Raw genomic sequence first — 27089 nt, forward strand, 5'->3', positions numbered from 1 at the left:
CCGGATCTGATTACACTTTTTTTAAAAAAAAAGCCTTACTCCAGTGACAATTTTTTTTCTAATTATTTTTACTAAAAATGAACTTGAAACAAGTGAAAATTGTCTAAAAACAAGTGACTTTTTAAGCGATGAGTTTCATTTTAAGTGTAATCAGATTAGATCTGACAAGAAATAAGACAAATATTGTTGGTAAGATCTTGAGTTTTTGCAGTGCTTGAAATAAACGTTCTCATCAGCACGACTTGAAAAAGTCAGCAGTGAGAGATGAGTCAAGGTCAAAAAGTACTTCTTCAACATGTACGCCTACGTTGTGACGTGTGTTGTTGCTGCAGCTATTTGTGGTGTGGTGTCTGTTTCACTTTGAATCAGAAATTTCAACTTCTTTCCATTAACTTCTTAAACACTTAACTTACAATTCCATTGTAACATGCTGCCAATTTTGTCTTGAGAATCCTGTCACATCTGTCGGGCCAATTATACATTATTCGTGCACTCACTGTAGTAGTCTAGCCACTGCACTATTTGCATATCTGTTGTTGACCTCTCATGCTGAGAAGTATCTGCACCATTTGCACAATTGACATTGTTCCAGATAATCACGCTGCTACTCACTATAAACTGCTTAAATTTCTTGAAGGCTCTGCGCCATTTGCACAAGGGTCACTGTACCAGACTATTGCTCTATTTGTCATTTCAAACTGCTTTAAATTGCTAGAGGACGTGTCAATTGAGACGCAAAATAAAACACATCGACAGGCGAATTGCAATACAACAAACTTCAATGGTACATCTTTCCACGCATCATCAATGCCCAGGTCCTCTCTATGGGCCACACAGTGTCCTTCAGTTAGGTGTGATATTTGTCGCTTCAATAAAGCTGCAACTCTGTTGTGTTTTCCTAGCATTACTGAGGCACCATCGGAGGTCAGCATCACCATTCTCTGTAGGTCCAGTTCATGCTTGGTGTAACACTGAATTATTGCCTGCACAATATCTTTAGCAGTGCATGCTGACAGCTGAATGATGCCGCCAAACACAGTTTTATGGTGAATGTTATTTTCCTCCCTGTATTTAAAATACAGAACTAGCATTTTGTGCACTGTAATGTCTGTAGTTTCATCTATGATGAGGGTGTGCCGAGGTGCATTTTGAGCATTACAGACCGTCTCATCCTGCACTATTTAATGGATGGAATTCAAAAATACAAAGGAATAATTTTTGCTATGCCAGCTTTCTGTTATACTCAGGTACTTTGTTTGCCATGTGATTGTGAATTTGTTGAATCGACAGCAGAGATGCATTCATGTTGATGGCTAGCAGAATATTGTCGATGAGAATTTTAACTTGCTCTGGGTTCTATTTGTTTACCAGTGCCAGCTCGTTCCTCTTCTGTCTGTCTCTCCCCCAACAAGGTTCTGACCCCCATTCCATCTTACATCTGCGTACAATTCCAACTGCTTTCAAATGACTTTTGTGCTGAATGTGACGCTTGAGGTAGTCCAGCTTCCATTCTGTCCACACTTTTCCTTCCGAAAACTGGCTTGCTGCTTTGGCTTCGCAACCAGACCGCTTTTGCAGACCAGACCTTTCTCGCTCGAAAGACAGAAAATCTCGTCCAGTTTCACCGCTTTTTCTTCTATTTGCACATACTCCGACAGCCATTCCATCTTAAAAGAACAGCATTTCTTTTTTACTTTGGCTTGGTTTGAGGATATGTCACTGCCCGTTCGTTTCGCTATTATTATCGAGGGTAAACATATGCAGCGTGTCTAGCTCGTCTTCGCTCTACGTTGACCTTTGCTAGCTAAAACGGCGGCGGGCGGCGCATAAGGACGCTGTCATTGTCCACAACGTTGAAAGTACGTATGTGTACCACTGGTAACCTTTCATTGGTCAGTGACTCTCCGTACTGTGCTTTTATGTCCTTATGTCTCAAAAGTATTCTCTGTCAATTGACTGTCTGTTGTCGTACTAGAGCGGCTCCAACTGGCGGAGACAAATTCCTTGTGTGTTTTTGACATACTTAGCAAATAAAGATGATTCTGATTATGAGATCAAGAAATGGAGGGTTGTAGACGAGCATACTACATCCCACCGGACATCCTCTGATAAACATTGGATATCCCAATCCATCCATTTTCTATAGCGCTTGTCCCCATTAGGGTCGCATAGCTGAAAACTATCCCAGCTGACTGTAGGCGAGACCCTTGACTGGTTGCCAGCTAATCGCACATATAGACAAACAAGCATTCGCATTCATATTCATAGCTAGGAACAATTTTCAAGTCTTTAATGAACCTATCATGCATATTTTTGGAATGTGAAAGGAAACCGGAGTACTTGGAGAAAACCTGGATTCGAGCCCCCCATGAAAAATGATACTTAAAAAGTATAATATTCATCAATATTAGTGTAATATTAATGTAAGCCACTGTAACATAATGCACAGTTTGAACATGTAATACTGCGCTTCAATACAGTATAGCAAATTAAAAAAAAAAAATTACTTAATGAATCAATTGCAATGTATTGCACATGAGAGTTAAATAAAAAATTTGACCAAAATGTTTGAATCCAAACCATTCTAAAAGATTCAATGCCAATATATTGTACTTAGAATTGAAATACAACTGCACTGTACCCAAGAATACTTTTGTGTACCACTAGTGCCTGTACCGTACTTTGAGACTCACTGTCGTTAAAAGTATTGCAACAAGTTTTATTTTGAATACAAAGATATGAAATCACGTGATTTTAAGCATTTTTAACACATTAGAAATTGCACTACTTGAAATACATGATGTGAGTGTGAATGGTTGTTTGTTTGCATGTGCCCTGCGATTGGCTGGAAACCAGTTCTGGCTGTACCCCGCCTCCTGCCCGATATTAGCTGGAATAGGCTCCAGCACGCCCGCGACCCTAGTGAGGAGAAGCAGCTCATAAAATGGATGGATGGATGGATGGATGGATGAAATACATGAGCAGCACTAGTGGTGAGCGCATCTGTCTTGCAGATGAGAGGTGGTCCGGGTTCGTTTGCAAGTTGTCATCCCACATGCTCCTGTTATTGTGTTTAATAATGCAAACTTATTTTTAATTTGATAATTCGATGGAATAATTCCCAAGATATTCACTAGCTGCAGCCCTAGTAACCAACAGAGACAACAATGTAAGACTACTGTAAGACACAAAGATAGTAATCCAAGTACTCTGTGACCTGTGTACAAAAACACCTCTTTGCATGTAAGCAAGACGGTTTGCAAATGGAATAGATGGATGGGAGCAAACGTCCCAGCATGCATTGCGTCTCTAAAACAAATGTCTTCAGGCCCTGCGGGAGCCGAAGAAGCCGCAAAACAAGAGCGCCCATTTCCCAAGGTGTTGGCAGCACACTGAGGAGAAACAAGAAGCCTGAGGGATCAGCATGTGTGCACTTTATACACACTGAAAAGACTTGCAGAGACAAAGAGGACTGGAAAAGGAAGACAGAGGTTGTCAGTTCCATCGTCCACCTGATAGGATGTAATGGCAATTAAAAAGTATATACAGTAGAAGCTCGATAGAACGGACTAATAGGGGAGGGGGTGGGGTTGTCCAATATAGGCGATTGTCTTACATTGAAGCACTTTTTTTTTTTTTTTTTTTTTTGGAGGCCATATGCACCCATATTACTATACAGTTCCAAATTATTGTTCTGTGTGGTTTTTTTCATGGCCTAAAACGCCCAGTACAGTACAAAGTTATTGTAAATAAATATAAAAAAAAGCTTGAAAATGTTTGAAAGTTTCACATTTTATCCAAACTCACCACGTGCTTGGTCATCGTGACATTGTTGATGTACAGTACTTATTGTAGGCGAGTCGCTTTCATGAGCTGTGAGGAATTAGTGTGCTTCCTAGTTCCAAACCCATTGCCAAAGGCAAACAGCTTGACAATTTTTTTTTTACTGTACTGAAAATAGCATGTTCCAGACTGTAAACTTGTGATTTGTATTCCTCAGATTTAACACTGCTGTCATGCCTCTCTCTCTCTCCGCGTGCGTTCTACAGCACAATAGACAAGATATATGGCCGCCATGTCAATGCCCCACATTCAACATGGCCGCCACGTAGGCACGGGAGACACGTCTTTTGGAATCGGATATATTTATTTTGTATATCTGTGACCCGAAAATACGCCAGTCCACTTCTCTGCCTGCATTGCACCACAGCGCCACTAAATTCTGGAACTAACAAACTTCGACGGCAGTTTAAGTGACAAATGGAAACTATTTTTGGACACATTGTTCAGTCCCGAGCGTGCGTTTTATCTAATGTCCATTATATTGGGGTCTGTTTTATCGAGGTTCCACTGTATTTTTTTAAGTACATTGTCGTAATGGGTCAGCACCGGTGCTACGAACAAATCGGGTGATTAAAATTGACTCGCGAATCCCAATGAAAAAATGAGTCCCGAATCAGAATTTATTGAATCAAAACGTGTCCAAGAATAACTCTCCAACCGCTCTATTTTTCCCGACCTCTTCCTGTCCACTACATGTCCCACCTGGGCGCCATCAGCACATCTGAGGGTTGAGCCGGAAAACACTGACGTGGCATGGAGGCTAGCGTCCCCCTTTGCAGCACTTTTGCTGTCTACACTGGTCTTGAACGACACTGTAACCCAGTGGTGGGAGAAAATTTGTGCTCAAGCAGCACATTTGATTTTTAAAACGGCATGGTGGACTGAAGTTTTGCATGTTCTCCCCATACTTGTGTGGGTTTATCTCCGGGCACTCCAGTGTCCTCCCACCAGAATTGGCTAGTAACGTGCTACATCTACATTTTACATGTCAGTGTAGTTTTACTGCAACATACTTTTACTTTTGAATGTTGTTAAGAAGAAATACTACTTGAACTCCATTACATTGACATTGACCTACATTCCGCTCACTACTTTCAGTTTGATCTATTTACATACAATTGCTGGCGCGTTCTATTTGTTTTGGTTTGTCGGAGAGACTTGTGCCTCAGGCGCTGTCACATGACTGTGTTTCACCATTCCAACATAACCACCAGTGAAGTATGTCTAATTTTCCCCGATCAAACAGCGGCAGGCAGTCACACAAAGTCGGCGCGGTCCCACACAGAAGCAAAGTTTTCAAAGTAACTAATGTGTAGCATGGCAGAAATCTATATTTATGTCTATGTCATGTGCTGTCATCTGTGACAACCGAAACATCTTGCCATTTCGGCATACGAGAACTCCACTTGAAACAGAAGAAGAAACATACAGTCGACGTTTTTAAAATGTAATGCTCCATGCCTGTGGAATCAAACCAGCAGGTCAACCATAGCACGCGAATGCAAATTGCAGTTGTGCACATTCGAAAGGGGAGAAAAGCAATCTGCAGTGTATGCACGGCACTGCAGATAAAGCTCTAAATTGTTACATCGCACATTGTTTTTGATGAATGGAACAGATATCAGCATTGCTGATAAATGTGGCTGAATCCAGCTGGCCAAGTTCGCTATACTGTAATCATATTATTCGTCAGGGCTCGATATTAACAGCCGCGAACCCGCCAGCTGCAGGTGAATTTTAACAGCCGCGACTCCCACTAGCCAAATTGGCGGGCTGAATTTCGATCGTGAAAAATTTTGTGAAAAACGACTGCGTTTTGATTGGGAATAATCTTGCTCAGCACGCATAAGTTTATAAAAATAGCGCTATATAAAATGGAAAGTTAGATGGATCACTTAATATAATAGACACAAAATGAGTACTTTCCTGTTAAAGAGGGATTTATTTCTTGACTTCCATTGTGATGCAACCAATATGTGTGTTAAACCAGCACAACAAATGTGACTACATCAGACGAGGAGCCCTCAGTGTTCAAAAAAAGCATTCTTCGACCGCTTTAACATTTTTAAAACACCAAAAATGTCAGATTTGATGCAGAAAAGTTCGTTTTATTTCAGCATTCAGTTAAAAAACTGAACAGATTAATTAAATATAAGAAAATACTTTTCCGAAGGCCAATTTGTACCTATATTCTACATCAAATTTGTGTAATATTATATGTATTTCATACTTGTTAGATGGTAAATATGGTGTTTTTGTTGGTTCTAAACTCTAATCATCAAATTAATAAAACTTTAAAATCATAAATTATTTCATTCTGTCTATAGTGAATCTTTGAGTTTCATTTTTTAAATTGAACTACTGAAATCAATTAAAAAGGCCATAATATAATTTATTGAGATGCTCTTGCACATGCAGTAAATAAAACATCCTGATATCCATTCAAACAACTGTGGTGTTTTCACCAATTTTTTTTGTACAAACAAATGGAATTTCAACATTTACAGTATAAAGCTTTAGTAACAAAAGGAGAAGGCACAGTGAGAGGAAACACTTTTGTCTGTGTTAGCGTTAATAGTCCGTTTAAAAATGACGTAATAAGGCTGAAAAACAAAGAAGTAAAATGATATCATGATCACTTCCTGCGCGCCAAACTGATGCCGATTACTTAAACAGAAGGCCTAAAAGTTGCATTAAGTCAGGGGTGTCCAAACTACTTCCTCTGAGGCTGCATAAAGAAAAAAAAACTTAAAGCATGCAAGGCCACTTTGACATCCTTTAATTCTAATTTATTAAACATGCTCAGACCAATCCATTAAGATAAAATATATTGTTTTATATATATTATAGTTATTTTGAAAACTGCTACATCACGCTTTCTATTTAGGTAATAAGAAGTACAATGTTTTTTTTCAGGATTTTGGGGTGGCCCACAGCCCTGTATTCCACTAGAATAGATCTGCCCCTGCACGCAAGAGCAATCTGTAGTAAGCTGACAATTTTTAAGTTACTTGAGAATCATTTAAGTGATATGTTCACAAATTGATCCTTGACAGAGCAGAATGTGAAATAAATCATGTTTTTTCTCCTGAAACTGACTATCTTTATTCAACAGGGCATCATGAAGAGAATGTTGTTACTATTTTGTAGTACATAGTGGTATTTACCCTCCAAAGTTTTTCTAGATACGAGCCATCGTTTGGTCAATTTTGTTTTTTGCTTTGTGTAGCGAACCAAAATGTAAAATATTGTTAACAAATTATTGACCAATCTTAAGCCTAGAAAACGGCTCGCTCTCTTTGCCGTTGCATTTATGGCAACAACAAATAACTAAAATGCCATTTTGGGGGGGTTTCCTGAAAAGCGATGAGTTCTGGAGATGCAAAGATTCCGCCCGATGCCAACGTTGCGAAAAATGCAGCTTAGTTGCGACGGTCTTCTTTGTGTTCCATCATCAAATCTACATGTTTTATGTATGTATTATACTGCCGGCTGATGGCCAATGCACACACATCAGAAGGCTCAGCACAATGGGCCATTTGAATTAAGGCATGAAATCATTATTCAATAATTGTTTAAACCTTTACATTCTACATTCCACACAACGATTTAAACTTTTAAGTCAAGATACCACTGTAGTAGATTTGTGTATCTCGAAAAGCTGTCATGCCAATGATAATAGTAGTAATAATAATTAATTATAGTGGTAGTCATAGTAGTTGTCAGGGGCATCCTCACACGTTTTTTTGTTTGTTTTTTTAAACAACTTTCCTGGCCATGTCAAATGTTATTTTTAGGATATACCGCGGGCTGCAAAAAAAAATATGGACGGCGGGCCTCAAATGCCCCACGGGCTGCGCTTTGGACACCCCTGCTTTAACTAAACACATTGGTCCTCCCAGCATTGGAAGTCCCTCTGAGATGGCACGCTCAGTAGTGCCACCATCTGGCCTTTACAGTCAATAGTGTCACGCCGACACTCGTAGCGGGCTACGCATTGTCGTACTTGTGCAGCGCCTCCTCCAGCGTGGCAGTGATCTTGTGGAAGAACGCCATCTGCTGCGTCAGGAAGTGCTGCATCTGCGCCCGGAAGTCGCGCACGCGGATCTGGTGGAAGTGTTGGATCTCGGCCAGTGTGGCGCACGAGATGATGTTACAGCGGTCCGTGATGCCCTCCGCCTGCGCCGCCTCCATCTTGCCCTCCTCCACGTGACGCTGGCTCTCCTTCACTTTGGTCAGGGCGCCTGCGCACACAAAACATCGTATGATTGTCGACAAGCCTGTCATGATAATTATTATATTGACTTATCGTTCGATAAATAAGATGGGCACGATAGTTTTTTCCGGGCGAGATAAATTTGGGAGCTGTGTGCCAAGTTGGATGGCTCCATTGTGAAGTGGCCTGCAACTAGCTGCGAGGCTAATACTTATTAGCTGCTAGCGGGTTCTTGGATTGCCAGCGGACCGACGTTGGCTCCGTCCGGTACTCCACAACCATGCTCCATGCGCTGCTCGATCCACGCAACAGAAACGCTTAAGGGAAAGTTAACTGTTTATCACGTTCACTAGGCCCTGAGTTAATGAGCTAAGGAGCTAAAGACTGACAGCTTGCTCGACTGCGGCGACGTTCTTTAAAAGATCAGCACCTCGCTTGTAGTTGTTGTGCGTGTTAGTCCCCACATAACACGTGGGAAAGTTAATTGTTTATTAACCATAACCGCAGCAGCACATGTTATTCAGCTAGTAGCCGACTACAGCGAACGTATTTGATAAGACAGGTGAAGGGCTCATCTCCACCGCCTTCGACAGACAGGCCCACAAAATCAGCTTAAGGGCGGGCTTTATTTTTCATGATTTCAGAGCCTTATTTTACATACATTGTGATTTTTTTTTTTTTTTTTTTTTAATGTATTAAAATTTAGCAGGCTTTTTTAAAACACTTCTGTGGTGTGTCAAATTTGACAAAATGTACCTCTTTAGTAGGTAAATAACTTTTTACACCTCTCTGCTGAATGTTTAATATTTGTTTAAGTGCAGTTTTTGTGAACAGAGCCTGAGTCGGTTTTATTTTTTTTTTTTATCCAAAACATTTTACTCATCGTTCTACATTTCAATGCCGATGTCCAATATTCTTTCAAATTAAAAGTTAATTGTTCTTAAAAAGGATGTACTTGAATTATTCTGCTGTAATGCCATTATATCAGGGGCATGAAAAAAAAAATACTATAGTTTATCGTGATAATTTTGGGGAACATATATCATCCTGAAATATCTGCTATTGTGACAGACAGCTGTTGAGAGAAAAACGGTTGACCACACAAATGTTGTTACCAGATTTTAACCAATAGTAGCACGCTGCATTTATTTATTGGGTTGTGTTTGAAAGAGGCTTTTAATTAATCTAAGTGACTGCTTCACGCACTGCTGTTTTGGTTAGCAACAGGCTTCACATTGGGATAAGCAGTTTTTTTCAATGTACTACTTGGCATCTATGTGGGTTAGGCATTTATTTGTCTTAAATGGATAATGACTAATTGATGCACAGTGTCTATTAGAGGCATGACGAAATGTGTTTTTTTTTTGTTTTTTTTAATAGCTCGGTGGTGAGGGGGAAACAGCCCACAAGTTCTTAATTTTTAACAAAAGTTCCTCACTTTAACCAAAGAACAAACTTCATACACTTTCTTTTTTTTGCTGCTAAAGTCTGGAAGTTAATTTCCAACTTTACACACACACACACTTTGCTAACTAAAACAGAACTTGTGTGTGTGTGTGTGTGTGTGTGTGCGTGTGCACTTTGGGGGCTTTGCACACGAGAGGATTTTGAAAGCACCATTTAAGGAAATGTTCTCCAACCGCCAAGGTCAGCGGCTATTTCAAGGGCAAAACATCAGGATGGACCCTGGAATGACAACATAGTTCAATTTGAATCATGATGTCATCCCTCAGACGATTACCGTCCACATGCCAAATCAAACGGATAGAAATCTTTTTCCACACCAGTGGGAAGCTTTGCGCACGAGTGACGAGTTCCTGTGGTTTGAGCAGATTGAGACATGATGCTGCAACTTCGAATTTTCACACTGAAACCAAAGACACTTCCTTTGAAACACACACACACTCTCGCACACACACATAGCTGTGTGTTGGCCAAACGAAGCAGTCAACAACAAAGAGGCATCATTTTCAAACTCAATTCAATCTTAAAATGTCCTCCAAAAATTTAGTTTAAACGAGAAGTCACTTTTCTTTATTAAAGGAAATCCTAAAATCTTCCTGAAATTCCTTTTCCCCCCTCACAAATTGCATATCCATGCTCAGTCTTCTTATTTTTAATTTTTTTTGGAGGGGGGCGGGGGGGGGAATTTGTTGATTAAAACATAACAGCAAATCACAGTAATAATTCTCAAACAGTCTGAAAACAATAAAATTTAAAACTTTTTTTGGGAAAATGAAGCAAATATTTCTTTAAATTCCTTTGTCCATCCCTCCTTAGAAATTTCATAATGAATGCTAAGAGATTATCTAATTGTGACAAGTGGCTGGAAGCGGCATTGGGGTAATGACATCCAAGCAATCTGATTGGACACTTCAGAAGAAAAATAAAAGACACATTCGACAAGATAACCTCATCTATGTTAAAAAGCAAAAAACATTTAGGGATTTGATGTAAAGAACATTTCAGAAAATAAAATGCAGAATGGTTAGTAAGTCTACATCACAGTTCTGAGGTTCGGAGTTTGAATCTTGCAAGTGGCCTTTATGTAGACTGTTACTAGGCTTTACACGATCAGGATTTTTGGGACCGATCAGTGAGTTTAAAAAACGACAACCGATCACCGATCCCATCACAAGATGGAACAATGTGTTTATTTAAATGACTTGTTCATTTACTGTATATATATATATATATATATATGTGTACTTAATTGCTCAAAAAATATATTTACAATAAAAAAATTCTTTGTTCATCCTTTTTATGCCAGTGAGGCATAGTGACAGACAGAACAAATTAATGGTCTTTTATTAGATGGGAGGAAGTACATACAGTAATTACTGTGTCCACTTTTTGTGACATTTCTGTTTGTTGGTGTGCCGTGAGATTTTTCAATTGTAAAATGTGTTCCTTGGCTCCATAAATGTTGGAAATCACTGCTCTAAGTCAGATCATGTATTCTAATCAGTCAGGTCAAACCAACATTACAACATGACAGAAATAATGGGTGCTAACTTACTGTAATTAAATTACTTCACACACACCAAAACTTTAGAGCATGATTCGACAGAACGCCTGCATGTTCGCTTACAACCGTTAGTGCTAGCACTAGCTTGCTAGGCTACATAACGTTTTGTTGCCTGCTTACAAGCCGTATCGTATTAAAGGTACATGAACATACCTCAAGCAATCCTTGAATGAAAGTTCTCTCCCGAGCACCGGTGACCACCAACACGTTTTCCCCCATTTTGTTCTTACAAACACACGGCCCGATCCATTATTGTTGTCGTCACCATGGTAACGAGTATACCCGGTCGCGTTTGAGTTGACAAGACGAAGTCCAGTGATCGTAAAACCCGGGATGCGGTGGTATTGGAATACAAGATTTTAGTGCAGTAGTCTGACATGGTGCAATTGTGAAAGACTTGTCTGTCCCACACTGCCGACATGTTTTATTTATTTTTTATTTTTTTATATAAATTTATTTGTGGTCAGATATTTTCAGTACTATGTCAAAAGAAAAGCGAGAAGGCTAAAAATAAACTACCTTTTGGACTCCAATATACTGTACACGCTGGCGACGTTGAGTAAATGTCTTTTGCTGAGCCAATCATTGTGACGTCATTGATCGGATCGGCGAATTATGACATTAAAACCGATCAGCATTAAATGCTAATTATCGGCCGATAACGATCAGATCAGTTTAAAGTCTAACTGTTACTGTATGTTCACTGAAGACTGTAAAGTGTCCATAGTTGTAAATTTGTGAATGATTGATCCCCAAAGTCAGCTAGGATAGGCTCCAGTTTACCCACAACAACCCTGTTTAGGATTAGCAGTATAGGAAATGGCTGGATGGGTATTTCTTAAAGGCCATGCAAGGAGTTTAAGTTGTTGTTAACTAGCGGTTGAACCGGTTAGTCAACGCATTGATTGTATCACTCCACAATAACGATTAGAATTACAATTTTTATTGTCATTGCAGAGTGTAAATCGCCAAGCTCGTGTTTTGGCATTAACAACATGGATGCCTCGCTGAAAGCACAAAGTGGTGGTTCTGACCCGCAGAGTAGCAATGGTGCTTTCAAGCGTGTGGAAATATTTTACTAAAAACGAGCACTACCATGGTCACTTGCAAAATATGCAAACCCATCCTCAAATATAACAAAAGCAAAAGTACTCTGAACATCCATCCAAAAAGACACCTGCTAATGCTAGCTGATGAACAGCCTAAATCCGAACGTCAACTGTCAGTTAGCAAATTCACCAAATGCCCTCCTGGAACAGTGAAAAGAAAACATACTGTAGCGTCTGCTTTGATTATGAAATGAGGACAAACGGTGCTCCATCAACAACATCTGTATTGGAAAAAAAATGAACAGTTAATGTCGGCCTTAACTACGCCACAAACAAGCCTTCATCCCGCCGGCACGCTCTTCTTCCTCCTTTCAGTCACCCCACACCCAGACTGACTCATCCAATTACAAATCACACTCAGACACCGTCACTGCCTCAGAGTATGTCAGAATTTATAGACCTCTAGGAAGAATGCATGTACTTCGGGCAGTAGCAGGGTTGCTGGAATCGGTTATTGGAAAGCAATCCTTTCTCCTGCGATAGTAACTCAATTATAATTAATTAGATGTTCAATTTCCGCACCGACAATTTGAAATAATGTCCTGTTTTTGAATAAAGGATTTTTTTTAAAAATGTTTAAGCCGATACATTTATTCATTAAAAAATAATCAACCAATTAATTGATTATTAAAATAACTTATTGGCAGCCTTAATTCTCAATGAATAGCATGAGAGAGCGTCCAAACTGACCAATACTACTGTACATGGCAAAAGTGCAAGTAGACAGTGTAGTCCTCTCATTGTTGGCTCAGGGTGGGGTTGATGGGGGTCTTTGGTGTGCTAAAGGTCACATTAGACCAACTCCTGTGTTGCCCTGTCCGATAACGTTCATAGTGTGCACTCAGCCACAGCCATGGAATGAAACTAAACATTACTAATTTACTAAGGCATCATGTCAATATCCAGTGTTTTCACACTTTAATCTCGCCTGGACAGACACCAAGACAAAAAGTGCTATTGATTTCCCATCTTCCCCCATTCCGTTGAGCCAATGCACACCTGACTGAAGTGAATTGAAGTCAGACAGGAGAAACAATAAGAGAGTAAACACAGCTGTCCAAAGTCTGAAATACTTAAAACTTCAAAAGGTATACACTGTACCTCCTGCGCATTTATAGACCACTAATGCTCTAAACAGGAAGAACTGTTGCGATGGAGACTTTATAAAACCTTGACAAAAAGAATACGACGACAACCCAGTACGGCATCAAAAGTAATATATTATGGAAAATGTACTTTTGAATTGTTTGTAAACAAACAGTTGGGTTTCTGGAGTGCCTCCCCACCCACACATCAAGTGTGAAACTAAACTAAAAGTTATCTGCCTATTTCGGAAAATGTGTCTGTAAGCGGGTCGTTCTGAATTTTGCCAGATTGTGATGTAACAGTACGGCTAATTTCATAATATTTCCCCGACACCTAGTTTCTCCGGCCATTACTTGTCAGCTACCCTTGGTGAAGACCGCCATTTGAAGTGACTGCTGTTAGTTTCTGAAAAGATATTACGGTAATTGTTGAGACGGGGGCAGGTGAGGATAATCCTCACTGCTGATGTGACTGGGTGAGGGGGTGGGGGGGAGACAAAAAAAAAAAAAAAAGCAACAGCTCAATTGGCCTGAATTATCATAGTCCATCTCACCCAAATTCAATGTGTAAAAAAAACAAAAACAAAAAAAAAAGATTCTACTACATATTCTACACATTCTTCTACATATTTTCAAAGCTTTCTTCAATGGCTTGAGCTATACTCCTACACCAAGTTGGGTGAAAATTGGCCTTCTGGATTTTGAGAGGTGAGCGAACAATCGTTGACCCAAAGCTTTTTGGCATGTAAAAATAATGGCTTACTCATGGCTTACTTATAACTCCCCAGCCTTTTTGTCGTCATCCATTTTATTACAGGAGGTCTTTGATGCAGTTGGAATAGTCACGACTAGAGATAGGCGTGCACCAATACTAGGTATTGGTGTCCGGGCGACAAACTGATGTACTCGAGTATTCGTAAAGGTGAAGGCTGCTGATACTAGCCACCGATACTCAAGGCAAAAAATATGACATTCAGTAAGTCCTCCTCACTGGTAGTTGGTGCTACCCTTCGAGGGTTTGACACTTTGGTGAAACATATGCAGGCCTGTCCGACAATTACTGTATTGACTTATCGTTTGATTTAAAAAATAATAATAATATGAACGATCATTTTTCTGAACTTGATAAATTGGCATTGTTGTGGTTAGCCGGCACGCGGCTCACACATACAGAGAGTTGAATGGCTGTGTCATTAGCCGCTAGTGGTCTCGTGGAACGCCGAAGTTGCCTCCTTCCAATACTCCACAACCTTGCTCCATGTACAGCGTGTAGCACACAACAGAGACACTTAAGGGAAAGTTAACTGTTTATTAGGTTCGCTAGCCCGCGAGCTAACTGGATAGCCTGTGAGCTAACAAGCTAGCCCAAAAGCTAACACGCTAGCTTGCTAAGGAGCTAAAGACCTTAACAGCTCGTTCCAGCGCGGCAACATTGTTTAAAACGTCAGTGCCTTGCTCTGAGCTCTTGTGTGTGTTTGTCCCCAATTAACACAAACATGGGAAATTTAACTTATGATTAAGCATAACCTCAGCGGCACACGTTATTCAGTCAGTAGTTGATTACAGAATGTATATTTGATTACAGGTGAAGGGCTGGCCTCCGGCAGCGCCTTCAGCGGACCAACCACACAGTTTTGCAGCTTCAGGGTGGGCCTTATTTTTCATGATTTCAGAGGCATAAAAACAACAATGATTTTATCATAATAGTTTTTGGAAAAATATATTGTCTTAAATTTGTTTTTATTGTGACAGGCCTAAACATATATTATGCGCATCAGAAAAAGAGGTCTTTCAAAGGTCATTCAAAATTAGCTGTTATTGTGTTCATTGAAATGTTATTATCAAAATGCTCACAATAGATACAAAGCTATACTTTCAGAGTTCCTTGGCCACTGACAGTTGTCCATTGACAGCTGTTCTACTGTATGGCCAGCTAAATGCCTCCTAGGAGATCCCTTTCAGGGGGGTATGCGCCGGTGGCACAGATTTTACATAATCCCTGTTTACATAACACTCAATTTGGCGAGCGTACGACCTGAGCAACAATCCCATCTCATCACCACACTCAGCCATTAGCGCACCACGGCATATCTGACAGCTGCAGACAAGATTTTTTTCTCACTTCACCTATGACATAAACGAGGACTTGTGATTTAGCTCATCAATTAATCAATTAAATAATCAAATGTAGTTGGGACACTCTATCTGACCCCATTTAATGTTATTGTAGCTGGCCTACTATAATCCCAAATCTCAATATCTTGTTTGCACAGTTTAAATAGGTTCATAAGTAGTCAAACCATTATTATTTTTATCTTAACTGCTAATAAGCACTGGCAGTCCTATGGGAGGTGCAGCAGTGGGAAGCAGTTGGGATGGAAATCAGCACCTCCAAATCTGAGACCATGGTCTTCAGTTGGAAAAGGGTGAAGTGCCCTGTCCAGGTCGGGGATGAGATCCTGCCCCAAGTGGAGGAGTTCAAGTATCTTGGAGTCTTGTTTACGAGTGAGGGAAGAATGGAATGGGAGATCGACAGGCGGATCGGTGCAGCGGACTTTGTATCGGTCCGTTGTGGTGAAGAAGGAGCTAAGCCGCAAGGCGAAGCTCTCAATTTACCAGTCGATTTACATTTCTACCCTCACCTATGGTTACGAGCTGTGGGTTGTGACCGAAAGAACAAGATCCCGGAAACAAGCAGCCGAAATGAGTTTCCTCTGCAGGGTGTCCGGACTCCTAGAGATAGGGTGAGAAGCTCGGTCATCCGGGAGGCGGTCAGAGTAGAGCCGCTGCTCCTCCGCATTGAGAGGAGCCAGATGAGGTGCCTCGGGCATCTGATTACGATGCCTTCTGGACGCCTCCCTGGTGTGGGGTGTTCTGGGAACGTCCCACCGGGAGGAGACCCCGAGGAAGACCCAGGACATGCTGGAGAGACTATGTCTCCCCGCTGGCCTGGGAATGCCTCGGGATCCCCCCAGAAGAGCTGGATGAAGTGGCTGGGGAGAGGGAAGTCTGGGCGTCCCTGCTAAAGCTACTGACCCCGCGACCAGACCTCGGATAAGCGGAAGAAAATTGATGGATGGAAGCACTCCACCAAAGTCAATAGTTTGTCCTTCCAAAAAGCACTGCAGGCAGATATGGAACAAGAAGAATAAGAAAAGGACTTTTACATATTCTGAATAATATAAGTAGGTTAGGGCTACAACTAACAATTCTTTTAATCTTTATTTTGTTTCGATTAATTGATTAATCGGATTTAAACTATAATTTCCACCCTTCCACCCAGATTTTTTTTTTTCTTCTTCAAAGCAGAAAGACGTATGCAAATGTATTTTTTTGATTAAACACAAAGATAATCAGTCTGCTTTCATAGAGCACTACAGATATACGAGAATATTTACTGGTGAGAGAGGCTGGAATTCTGAGGATTTCAACAATTTCAAATTAAACAATGTCTCCAAATGATTTTCGATTATCAAAATAGGTGTCAATCAATTTGATAATCGATGAGTTGATTAATCGTTGCACTTCTGAACTAGATTTATAGCAGTTTGCAAGATTCAAACTTGGGCTGGATTTACACTGCTGGTTCAAGTACCCAATTCCGATTTAATGCCCAAGTGAACCCCACAGTTTCTCTATGATGCTCTCCATATTCAAAGATGAACATTCTAAGAGACATGGTTCTAAGTAACATGTACTGTCTTTGGATTTTTGCATTGTCGGGGTTGTCATCATTGTCGTATAAAATGACCAAATTTACAGTTTTGATCCTTTTCAGTTTTAAACAACCACCAAGTTCTCTAAAATAAATGTAACACTCAAAAGGCTTCTAAAGGATGAATAGGACCAACATCTCGTCACGTGTGAGCTAGCCGACCCTCAGGCTAATGGCTAATGTAGTTGCTGCAGAGGTCAAGATCAATTGTGATGTTCAACAGGCCTACTTTTTTCCTGCTCAAAACAAAAAGCCACAAAAGATGCAACACATTGTCTGGTGTGGCTTTAATTTCCGTTTCCGACGACACGTGGTGAAAATGTCAATATTCTTTCACGAGAAAACAATTCTGCAGGGAACACAGCCAGGAAGCTCATGTGGTCATAGAATAAACACCACATAAATGAAACATGCTAGAAACACATCATCTTATGACCAAGAATCAGCAAACATAATTTGGGTTATAGATTTGAAAAAGGCCTCTGGCTGTCACTTTTTTTTCTTGCTGTTCGGTATCTTGTCATGACGATGATCCCTGGGATATTAGACACGAGATTGTAGCAGTCAGCATGGAGGACTGAGTCACCTGTGTGAGGTCAGCTGACGATATAAATGATGGCACTCAGAGCTGGTTATTATGGAGTCAATGGGACCCAGTGTCAAATCGGACAGTCAACAACATTACTTTGGAATGTTCATGCATAACACTAACCGCCTGCTAACGTAATGCATGACCATTTTTGGTAACCCAAGTCAAAGCCTATTACAACCATTCATGCCTACAGAAAATGTGGAGTCATCAATTTTTTGGGGGAAAGTCTGTGGAAGCTGAGTACCCTAACACAGTGATTCCCAACCATTATTGAGCCAAGGCACATATTTTACATTTGAAAAATCTTCACTGCACACCAACAAACAAAAATGTCACTAAAATTGAATACACAAGTCAATTATACACTTTCTGCCATCTAATAGAAGAGCATTTATTTGTTCTGTCTGTCTTTATATGCCGCTGGCATAGATAAATGAACAAAGACGTATTATTTGTTATAAATAAATAATATTTTGACCAATTAAGTGAAATTTGATCATTTCCCACGGCACACTAATGTGCCACAGCACACTGGTTGGGAATCACTGCCCTAAGAAAACACACAAGCACGGGGAGAACATTAAAGCTCCACTCAAGAAGGCCGAAGCCAAGATTCCAACCTGGGACATCCGTGGTGCTAACCACTAGTCCACCAAGAGAATAAAAACAGGTAGTAACTTTTATTATTTCATTTCATAGACGTTATTGTTCACATTAAATAGTTAACTGCTGGGCCGATTTGAAATCTGTTGCGAACCAAAACAACAGAACTGAAGCACGTAAACAGTCTCAGATGATTTCAAGGGTCGAGTCTTCCTGCATGTGTTGTAAACAAGTATCTTGCGCAGTATTCTTGTGGGTGTCCTTGATTATATTAGTTGCGCCCAGTCTACCTCTGTTCTTGCTGAACTCCAGTTTCACTTGACTTGATAAATATACCAGTAATATGGTTTAATATTTTTTTCAAATGCACAACCAAAAGCCTCCCTGCCAAACATCTATGCTATCTGCAGTTAAAGAAATATGTTCCCAATTCTTGGAAATTCATGTACATTTCATCAGTTGTTTCAGAATTATTGTTGTTTCTCAAGGAAAATGAGATTGGTAGGCTGTCTAAAGAAAAGTTAGTAAAGCATATATAATTTTTTCATGCAACCGTGGTATTCATATTTAGTGAGACTTGGATGGAACATGGCATCAAAAGGATTAATTCCCATTATCCTCTTATCTTGTCTTAGGCTCGTGTTCAACATGGCGCTTTCTCCGTGGTGCTCAGTGACGGTAAATACGTTGGAGCACATTAACCACGTTGCAAAAACAGGTGGCCACGTACTTAATAAGGTCGAAGTATTTTTTGTTTTGTTAATAAGGCCTCCTTTTCACTCAGAAGGAAGAAAGTGTGGCTTTATTACAAGCAGCACCATGTACTTCCTCCTTGGCAAATGCAACAACTGTATGTCATTGTGTCATTGCCTAACAATGTTGCTTCTCATCACATGACCACATAGTGAGAACAATCAGGGGGTTCGGTTCATGTGGGATGTTGACCTCGACCAACTTTCTGTCCAATGATTGGAGCATGTCACTTGAAAACAACCACCAACTTCTGCTATTATCTCATATGTCTTCATTGTGAAAACTACCAAAAACAAAACACATTTGGCTCATTATGGCCAACAGACAAGACATCTTTTGGCGCACACAACACCAGCCAACAACAGCGCCAGTTCCATGCTGCCAATCATTATGAATCCAACTACTCATCTATAATTTAATATCTAGTCACTTATGGTGTAGTGGTTCATTCGCCTGATTTCCATGCAGGCAGTGTTGGTTTAGTTCCCACTCATTTTTACTTGATGGATGAACCTTGCCAGAGAAATGTTGCTCATGCATTCTATGCAACTGTCTCACCCCAATGTGTACTGGAAGAGGTTTTTGAATGTTCCCCAGCCAGCAAATTTGTAGTACTAATTTGCTGGATGAAGAGTTAAACAGAGTTTTTGAATGGGTTGGGTCAGGGCGTGGCGTAATATTTAACTCTACGTTAATTTTTTTTGTTGTTCAATGAAATATTTCAACTTTGATAAAGTTCTACTTCAAAGTAAATCTGTAGTCAATTTGAACTGTATTATTTTGCATGGATTTGTGCTTTGGGCAAAACAAAATGTTGATATTTATGCTTGAATATGATCCCTTTCCATTTAATTACACTTAATATTTCCAAAATTCACCGACTTCCCATGGAAAGTTGCCGTAAATTTGGCACCGCTTTGCAACCCAACCCTGTTCAGTCTGTATACGCTACCCTTGGGTCAAATTCTTCAGAACTTTAATTTTGACTATCACAGCTATGCAGATGACACACAGTTATATGTAGCAGTGTCTCCAGATGACTACAGTTCAATTGCGGTGTTGTGTCACTGTCTAAAACAGATAAATAACTAGGATGAGCCGAAATGTTCTTCAATTAAACCCCAACAAAACTGAGAAAATTGTTTTTGGCAATAAAGAAAAGAGGATTGCTGTTAGGAAATACCTGGAGTCACTCGCTTTAAAAACCAAAGACCAAGTACGGAACCTTGGTGTTCTGATAGATTCCGACCTGATTTTCAACAGTAATATCAAATCAATTACTAAAGGTGCCTTCTACCATCTGAAGAACATATCCAAAGTGAAGGCTTGCATGTGTCAAGCAGACCAGGAGAAGCTCATCCATGTTTTTATCTCAAGTAGACTTGACTATTGTAATGGTCTTCTCCCCAAAAAGAGCATTAAACAGCTGCAGCTCATTCTGAATGCTGCAGCTCCGGTTCTGACCAGAACAAAGAGGCCAGAGCATATTACTCCAATTCTAAAGTCTTTTCACTGGCTTTCAGTCAGCTTTAGAATAGATTTTAAAGTTCTGCTACTGATCTATAGATCACTAAACGTTTAGGTCCTGAATACATTAAAGAAATGCTAATGGAATATAAACCCAGTAAGGCTCAAATAAGCAAACATAATGACGCAGCATTTAGCTATTATGCTGCACACAAATGGAATAAGTTGCCAACAGAAGTGACGTCAGCCCCAAGTGTGAATGTTTTTAAGTCTAGGTTAAAAATTCTTTTTTCCTCATGCTTTTTAAGAGCATTTCCACTTTAAAATGATATTTCTTGCACTGTACGCTGTTTTAATTGTATTGTTATTTTTTTATTTTTCTCTTTGTTTTAAATGTTTAAGCTGTTTTTTTCTTTGTTTTTAAATGGTTTTAATCATGTAAAGCACAGTGGGTTACCTTGTGTATGAAATGCGCTATATAAATAAATTTGCTTTGTTACTCAAAACTGGGCATTTCTAACTTTATAGAGGCAGACTTTCTCTTTTATACAGTAGGATGTCATTTCCTCCTTTTGAAGTTGCTGTCAAAGCAAATGCTAACTGAGGTCCCGACGAACTAAGAGACCTTTGTGGTCAATGCAAATGGGCTGATCATTGACATACATGAAAGCAAAGGTTTTTGTTCTAGGACAGGTGTGTCAAAGATTTGCGCCCTGCCGTATGTTTTTTATCGGCCTACTGTATACTAAAATTAACATTTGACATGGACCATGTCGTTTGCCTGCTGATCTGAAGTGGGTTACCTTTCTGGACATGGATGATGTCCGGGTAGTTGGCCAGGTGTCCTTGATATAGCGCTAACAGGTCCATGATGGGGTCCAGATCCTTGTTGGGCTGCTCTGCGAAATAGTCCCCAATGGATTGAAATGCATCACCCGTGAAGGAGAGGGCCTGGTTGAGTCCGGCCGAGTAGACCTGCTGGTCCATCTCGAAGGCTTGGCTGAGGACTTTGAAGGACACGCCCATCTTGTGGTACTCCTTCCGGAAGCCGCCCATTTGCTTGCGCGCAAACTCGCCGGCGGTGGCGTTGAGCTGCAGGGCGCCGTCGTCCATCCTCTTGGTGAAGGCCTTGAAGCCGTCGATCTTGCTCTCCACCTCCTGGAAGTCGAGCGGTGCTGGCGGCGTGCTAATGGTGAGGAAGAAGTTGGCGCCCACCATCTCGTCCTTCTCTGCCTTCCTTTTCCCCATTTTCCAGGCCTTCTCATCTGTGGTGCTGCAGGTGAGGAAGTGCTGGAAGACGTCGCAGCGCCCCAGGACCGGGTGGCTGGTCATATGGTTCATCCACCAGATGAGGCCCTTCCGCCTCTTAGAGATGAAGTCCTCCTCGAAGCGCCCCGTGGCCTGCTTCTCGGGGATGTGGGGCACCGAGATGACGGGGAACTTCTCCACCAGGCGTGCGTACAGCCAGTCGAAGTGCTTGTAGCGCCGGTTCACCTGCTCCTGGGTGTGAGTGGGCGTCAGCTTATACGACATGTAGCTCTTCATCCCTTTGAACTTGGTCTGCTTGGTAGGGTCGTCTATGGTGCAGGTGAACGGGTACGGGTTCTCCTGCCACTCGGGACCGTGCTGGCCCATCACCACGCAAATCTTATCCCCGTCCTTCACGAAACCCGCCGCCTCGCCCAGCACGAAGGCCTCACCTCCGGACTTGACGAAAGTTGAGAACCGATTCAGGTTCCGGCTGACTGTCGCCGAGCTCTTGTGATGATGTCCTCTCGCCATAGAGGATGTAGACACCGTGTAGATGGACGCCCCGTTGCCCTCGAAGTCCCGGTAACGGCTTCCCACGGTGCCCGGTTCGTCCCCCACAGTGGAACTGTCATCCCAGTCGTCATCCCAGTCATCGTCGCTGGCTTGCTGGTAGATCTGTTGCTGCTGTGCAGGGGGTGGGAATGCATTGTCCACCCTCCCTGTGGATGGCACGTTAGCGTAGCGGGACTCGGGGTACGTGTCTCCGGACATGTTGTTGTTGTCCCCCCGAAGGACCTCCACGTAGGACGCGGGGAAGAGGCCCCTCTCGCCTTTACTGTTCGTGCCCTCCAGCCAGCCCTCGATGTCCTGCTCGCTGTGCAAACTTATTATCTCGTTCTCGCGCACCGACACCTCGCCGGGGTTCTCCGAGTTGAAGTCGTAAATGGCCCGGGCCCGGAGGAGCGCCGCCATGCTCGGAATGAAGCGGGGCGACGAGCAAGAGGGGGCGTCGGGCTGAGTTCCGAGCGCCTGGCCGGGGGCCCCGGGGGTGGGGTGGGGGTTAAGAGAGCAGCGCGGCAGGCAGTCCCAGCGAGCTCCCCCTCGCAGCCATCCACTAACTACCTACAAGCCCGTATTCACGCTTCCCAAAACGACCTGTATTCCCCTTGAGGTTGCCCTAAAGACGTTTTTTGTCTTCCGCTTCTCACCTCCGAACTGCCTCCACTCCTCCTCGGACACCGCCTGCAGCCTGCTGCCTGCTGCTGCTGCTCAGCAACAGCAAGTCGGCCAGGATGGCTAGTCGAAGGCGGAGCTGCTGCTGCTGCTGCTGCTCAGCGACAGCAAGTCGGCCAGGATGGCTTGTCGAAGGCGGAGCTGTGATGTCGCCCTCCCCAACTCACGAGACAGCAACAATCAGTTGTTGAAGTGAATGAAACGCTTACATGATGTCAATCAGCGTCAAACATAGCGTGATCATATGAAAGACTTTTCTATGAAGATTAAAGGTGGAGTACAAAATTATGTCGTTAACATAAATGGTCAAATAAGGCACTTATAATGACGGGACAAAGGCGTTTAAAGGGCTCGAGTAGTGGTTTAGCTCAGATAGCCACTGCCATCTTGTGGCTAACTGTAATTTTGCGATTTGTAGTTTAATGTTCCCAGCTAGGTAGGTAAGTTGGAAGAGAGACAGCCAGACAGACAGATGTAATATGCAACTCAACACAATTCACAAACACAATTATTTTCTTATTTCTTAAGCCTATTTTATAATTAGGAAAATCTTGTGTAATTGCTGTGTTGGTTCCGAGTGGGTGATTTGTACTCCTTTTGTCAAGCTAATTTAGTCCAGATAGGTTTTTATGTGATGAGGGATGAAAGTAAGTGAATATGTTGCTCTGACGCAAGGGTGGGAACATATGATACAATGTTCAAACAATTGATTAATATTATACATTGTGAGCATTTGTGGATTCAATTTTTTCGGACTTGGATTAAATGCGCTTCATAAGGCATTTTAATGTCTTTTATTATGTATCTAAAAACAAAACAAAACAAAACAAAAACACGAAACAGAACTAAGTGACTAAATGACAAAACATGGGCTTGTGCAAACACTGTTAGTATGAACTTAATTTTTGTGTGAATCTGACAAACACATAATTTGCTTAGCCCATCCTTTTCTGTGTACTGTACTGCCAAAGGCTACATATTAACAAGCAACCAGACATGGAATTCAAACTGTCTCTCAAAGTACTTTCAGTGTCATCTTCTTTCATGCATGTGTTGCGTAATGTATTATGTCAAAGTTCACAGCAGATCAGATACCTTGGTATGTTTCAATTCTTTATGTACTGTATATCAGATCATTCTCACACTACACTTAAATGTACTAGCTATGTATTACCTTGTCCGTGTGTGCGATAAAATAGTTATATTAGGTCCATGTTTTTTTTGAAGGTCCAATATTTTACCAAAGCAACTTTTTCTAGTACAGTACTTGGGTAGTAACGCGCTACATTTACTCGGTTACATTTCCTCAAGTAACATTTTGGATAAATTGAACGTGAGAGTAGTTTGAATTAACAATATTTTTACGTGAAGAAGAATCGATACTTTTACTCTGTTACAATAATCGACATGCCGCTCGCTAATTTTATTTATCCATTATTGCGTGCACGCAATAACATATAGTACGTGACATATATATTCTTTGTTACAATTCTTCCCATGTATCATTATTATATTATATTATTTTATATTTATATTATATTTCTCTTATATAAAAATACTACATGAATAACAATCCACAACAATAGTGTTGGTATTTTAAATCCAAGATTTTGGATAATACATACATGAAAATTGGTTGATAAAATCAAATGAAAATGGATGACCGGAAAAATAATACAGATTAAAAACAACCCGATTTTTTTTTCTTGATTTCCTTTTGCCTTTTTTTTTTTTATTTCAAAATCACAATACAGTCGCCATGTGTTTGGTCACATGACCACGCTACGTACATACGCTGACGTGCGTGACGTCACCACGGAGGCTTCGTCGGTTTCCTCAACGAGCCAACCAACCAAAGCAACACTCAAACTGTTATCTGTGTGTGCGTGTGTGTGCGCGCGTGTGTGTGTGAGAGGGGGGGGGGGGGGACAAAAAAAAAACTGCGAGCGAGCCCGAGTGTGTGTGTTCCAGCCCTCGAACCGACCAGCTTCTCCCGCTTGCGTCGACCCGGGACGTCGCTGCCTCGTTTCGGTGTGCTTTCAGGCGCAGGAGACTGTGAAGACAAGCCCCGAGTGCTAACCCACTGAAGGGTGTTTTTAACACCCCACCGTGGCTTGTCGAAGGTGGGGAATACAAAGCGACGTGTTTCCTGGACGCCCTTTTTCCCGAACATTTTGGACTCGCTTAAGCTTAAAGGGCGATTTCTTTCACGTCTGTTGGTGTTGCTGGGACTGCACAACGCTTGTACATGGATTATCTGGTGAGTAAATGTGTCAAAATGGAGTGGCGTTGCTGCTTACTCCCCTCCAGTGAGCGAGACGCCTTTTGATGGTGCTCTTATTCGTAATGAGGGGTCGCCCAGATATTTTTCAAGTCGGGAGGTGGAATCCTCATTGCTCATGAGCTAACTAACTCCTGAACCAACCACTCGTTTACTATATTGTTTACATTTTAAGAGTACTTCATTTCCCCCCCCTCCCAGGGATCTGTGCTTGAGTATTTATAATTTCTGTCGACTTTTTACATTTACACCCTACATTTGGGTGGAGATCCTCATGCTAATGAGCTAACAAACTCTTGAACCAGTCACTCTTGTACTGTATTGTTTACATGTGTTACATGTGTCTGTACTTGGGTGTCTTAGTATTTATGTTTGTGACAGCTTTTTACATTTATTGCCTACATTTGTGGGATCCTGAACCAGCCACTTTTGTACTGTGTTGTTTAAATGTAGGGCTGCCGCTATTGAATATTTTTTGGAATATATTTATTCTATTAATAATTCCACCGATTAATCGAGTAATTGGATAAAAATTTATTTACATTAACTTTTATTGCTGATCCCACCCCTCGATTACTCTTTATTACCTGATTATTGTTGTTTATTTGGTATTGTTTGATTAAACCAGACCAATTAAACAGCAATTAGGCAATATCACACGAGTGGGAGTGATGTAGTGCTCGCCAACCTTTTTGAAACTGAGAGTTACTTCTTTGGTAATGATTAATGCAAAGGTCGTCCAGATTGATATACACATCTGAAGCGGCTTCAGGTTTAACTACATGTCGATTACAGGTTATTTATACTTTGGCTGCAAATAACGATTATTTTCATCATAGATTAAACTCACTATTGTTTTATTCCCATAAATTGACTATGATTCAGTTACTGGTTTGGTCTGTAACATGTCAGAAAATAGACACAAGTATTGATCTTTGTCCTCCAAAGTAAAAGCAGATGTTTGCAAATGTCTTATTTTGATTAAACACAAAGATAATCAGTTTTCTTTTATGAAGGACTACAGAAATCATAAAATATTTACTGTTGAGGGGCTGAACTCAGAGGATTTAGACAGTTTTAAGTGAAACAATGGCTGTAAACGATTAGTTGATAAAATAATAAAAATAATTGTTGATTAATTTGAGAATTAATTATTTTTCGATTAATTGTTGCACCTTTATATATCAGCAGTAGTGGGAAGCAACCAAGTACTGTATGCAAGTAGATTTTTTAGGTGTCTGTACTTGTCAAGTCAAAATGAAGTTCAACACAGTGTTCATATTTTTGTGATGACTTACTTCATTTACTCCCTACATTAAGGGAGAGCTGTTGGGTGATCCTGATGCCAATGAGCTATGGGAAGTAAAGAAGTACACTTACTTTGTTACTGTACTTAATTACCCTTTAAAGTGAAATCAGAGTTTTTTTCCCCAAAATATAATACATGCCTGTAGCTAATTGTTGCAAACATGCAAAGACTGAGAGCTATGTCGTACTCAATTGTGGAGTGTGAAGCTGGACTTTGGGTTGGCGTGGCCGCTTTAGAGCGCCTCGTTGTAGGCTTTGTGTGTGCACACGTAACAGAGAGAAGGTGGAAGAGGGACGGGGGTTGGTTGTGTAAACAGTCCAATGAAACAGCCAGTTTGTAGAAAGGGTTTTTTCAGTGGCGTGGCTGTTTGAGAGTGCCTCCCACCGGGAAGACCCGGGTTCAAATCTGGCCTCACCTTTGTGGAGTTTGCATGTTCTCCCCGTGCCTACGTGGATTTTCTCCGGGTACTCCGGTTTCCTCCCACATCCCAAAAACATTCACGGTAGGTTAATTGAAGACTCTAAATTGTTCGTAGGTATGAATGTGAGTGCGGATGTTTGTTTATATGTGCCCTGTGATTGGCTGGCAACCAGCTCAGGTTGTA

The 27089-nt window shown here is 41.2% G+C and overlaps 2 protein-coding genes across 4 annotated transcripts in view; one reads left to right on the forward strand and one right to left on the reverse strand.

Moving 5' to 3' along the window:
- The window catches only part of LOC133475104 (ADP-ribosylation factor-like protein 15), a 159350-nt gene that overhangs the window by 2575 nt on the left and 129686 nt on the right, over positions 1-27089 (forward strand). The window contains exon 1 of one of the 3 annotated variants that reach the window (XM_061767503.1): positions 24783-25155. The exons of the other annotated variants lie outside the window; for them this stretch is intronic. Within the exon in view, the coding sequence (XP_061623487.1) occupies positions 25144-25155 (12 nt within the window). The 5' untranslated portion in view covers positions 24783-25143. Of the gene's footprint in view, positions 1-24782; positions 25156-27089 lie in introns of those variants that run through there. 3 annotated transcript variants of the gene reach the window in all.
- On the reverse strand, positions 6215-23370 carry snx18a (sorting nexin 18a). The gene is made up of 2 exons (XM_061767501.1): positions 21215-23370; positions 6215-8087 (listed from the first exon to the last, which is right to left on the reverse strand). The coding sequence occupies exons 1-2, from the start codon at positions 22632-22634 to the stop codon at positions 7834-7836; spliced, it is 1674 nt and encodes a 557-aa protein (XP_061623485.1). The 5' UTR covers positions 22635-23370; the 3' UTR covers positions 6215-7833.

Source organism: Phyllopteryx taeniolatus, chromosome 3, assembly GCF_024500385.1.
Source record: "Phyllopteryx taeniolatus isolate TA_2022b chromosome 3, UOR_Ptae_1.2, whole genome shotgun sequence".
In the NCBI taxonomy this organism is placed as follows: Eukaryota; Metazoa; Chordata; class Actinopteri; order Syngnathiformes; family Syngnathidae; genus Phyllopteryx; species Phyllopteryx taeniolatus.

Excerpts from the sequence above, each read along its gene's own strand:
- snx18a (XM_061767501.1), bottom strand. The coding sequence starts at position 22,634 with ATGGCGGCGCTCCTCCGGGCCCGGGCCATTTACGACTTCAACTCGGAG. Across the intron at positions 8,088-21,214 it reads CATCATCCATGTCCAGAAAG|GCGCCCTGACCAAAGTGAAG; the intron begins GTAACCCACTTC and ends TTGTGTGCGCAG.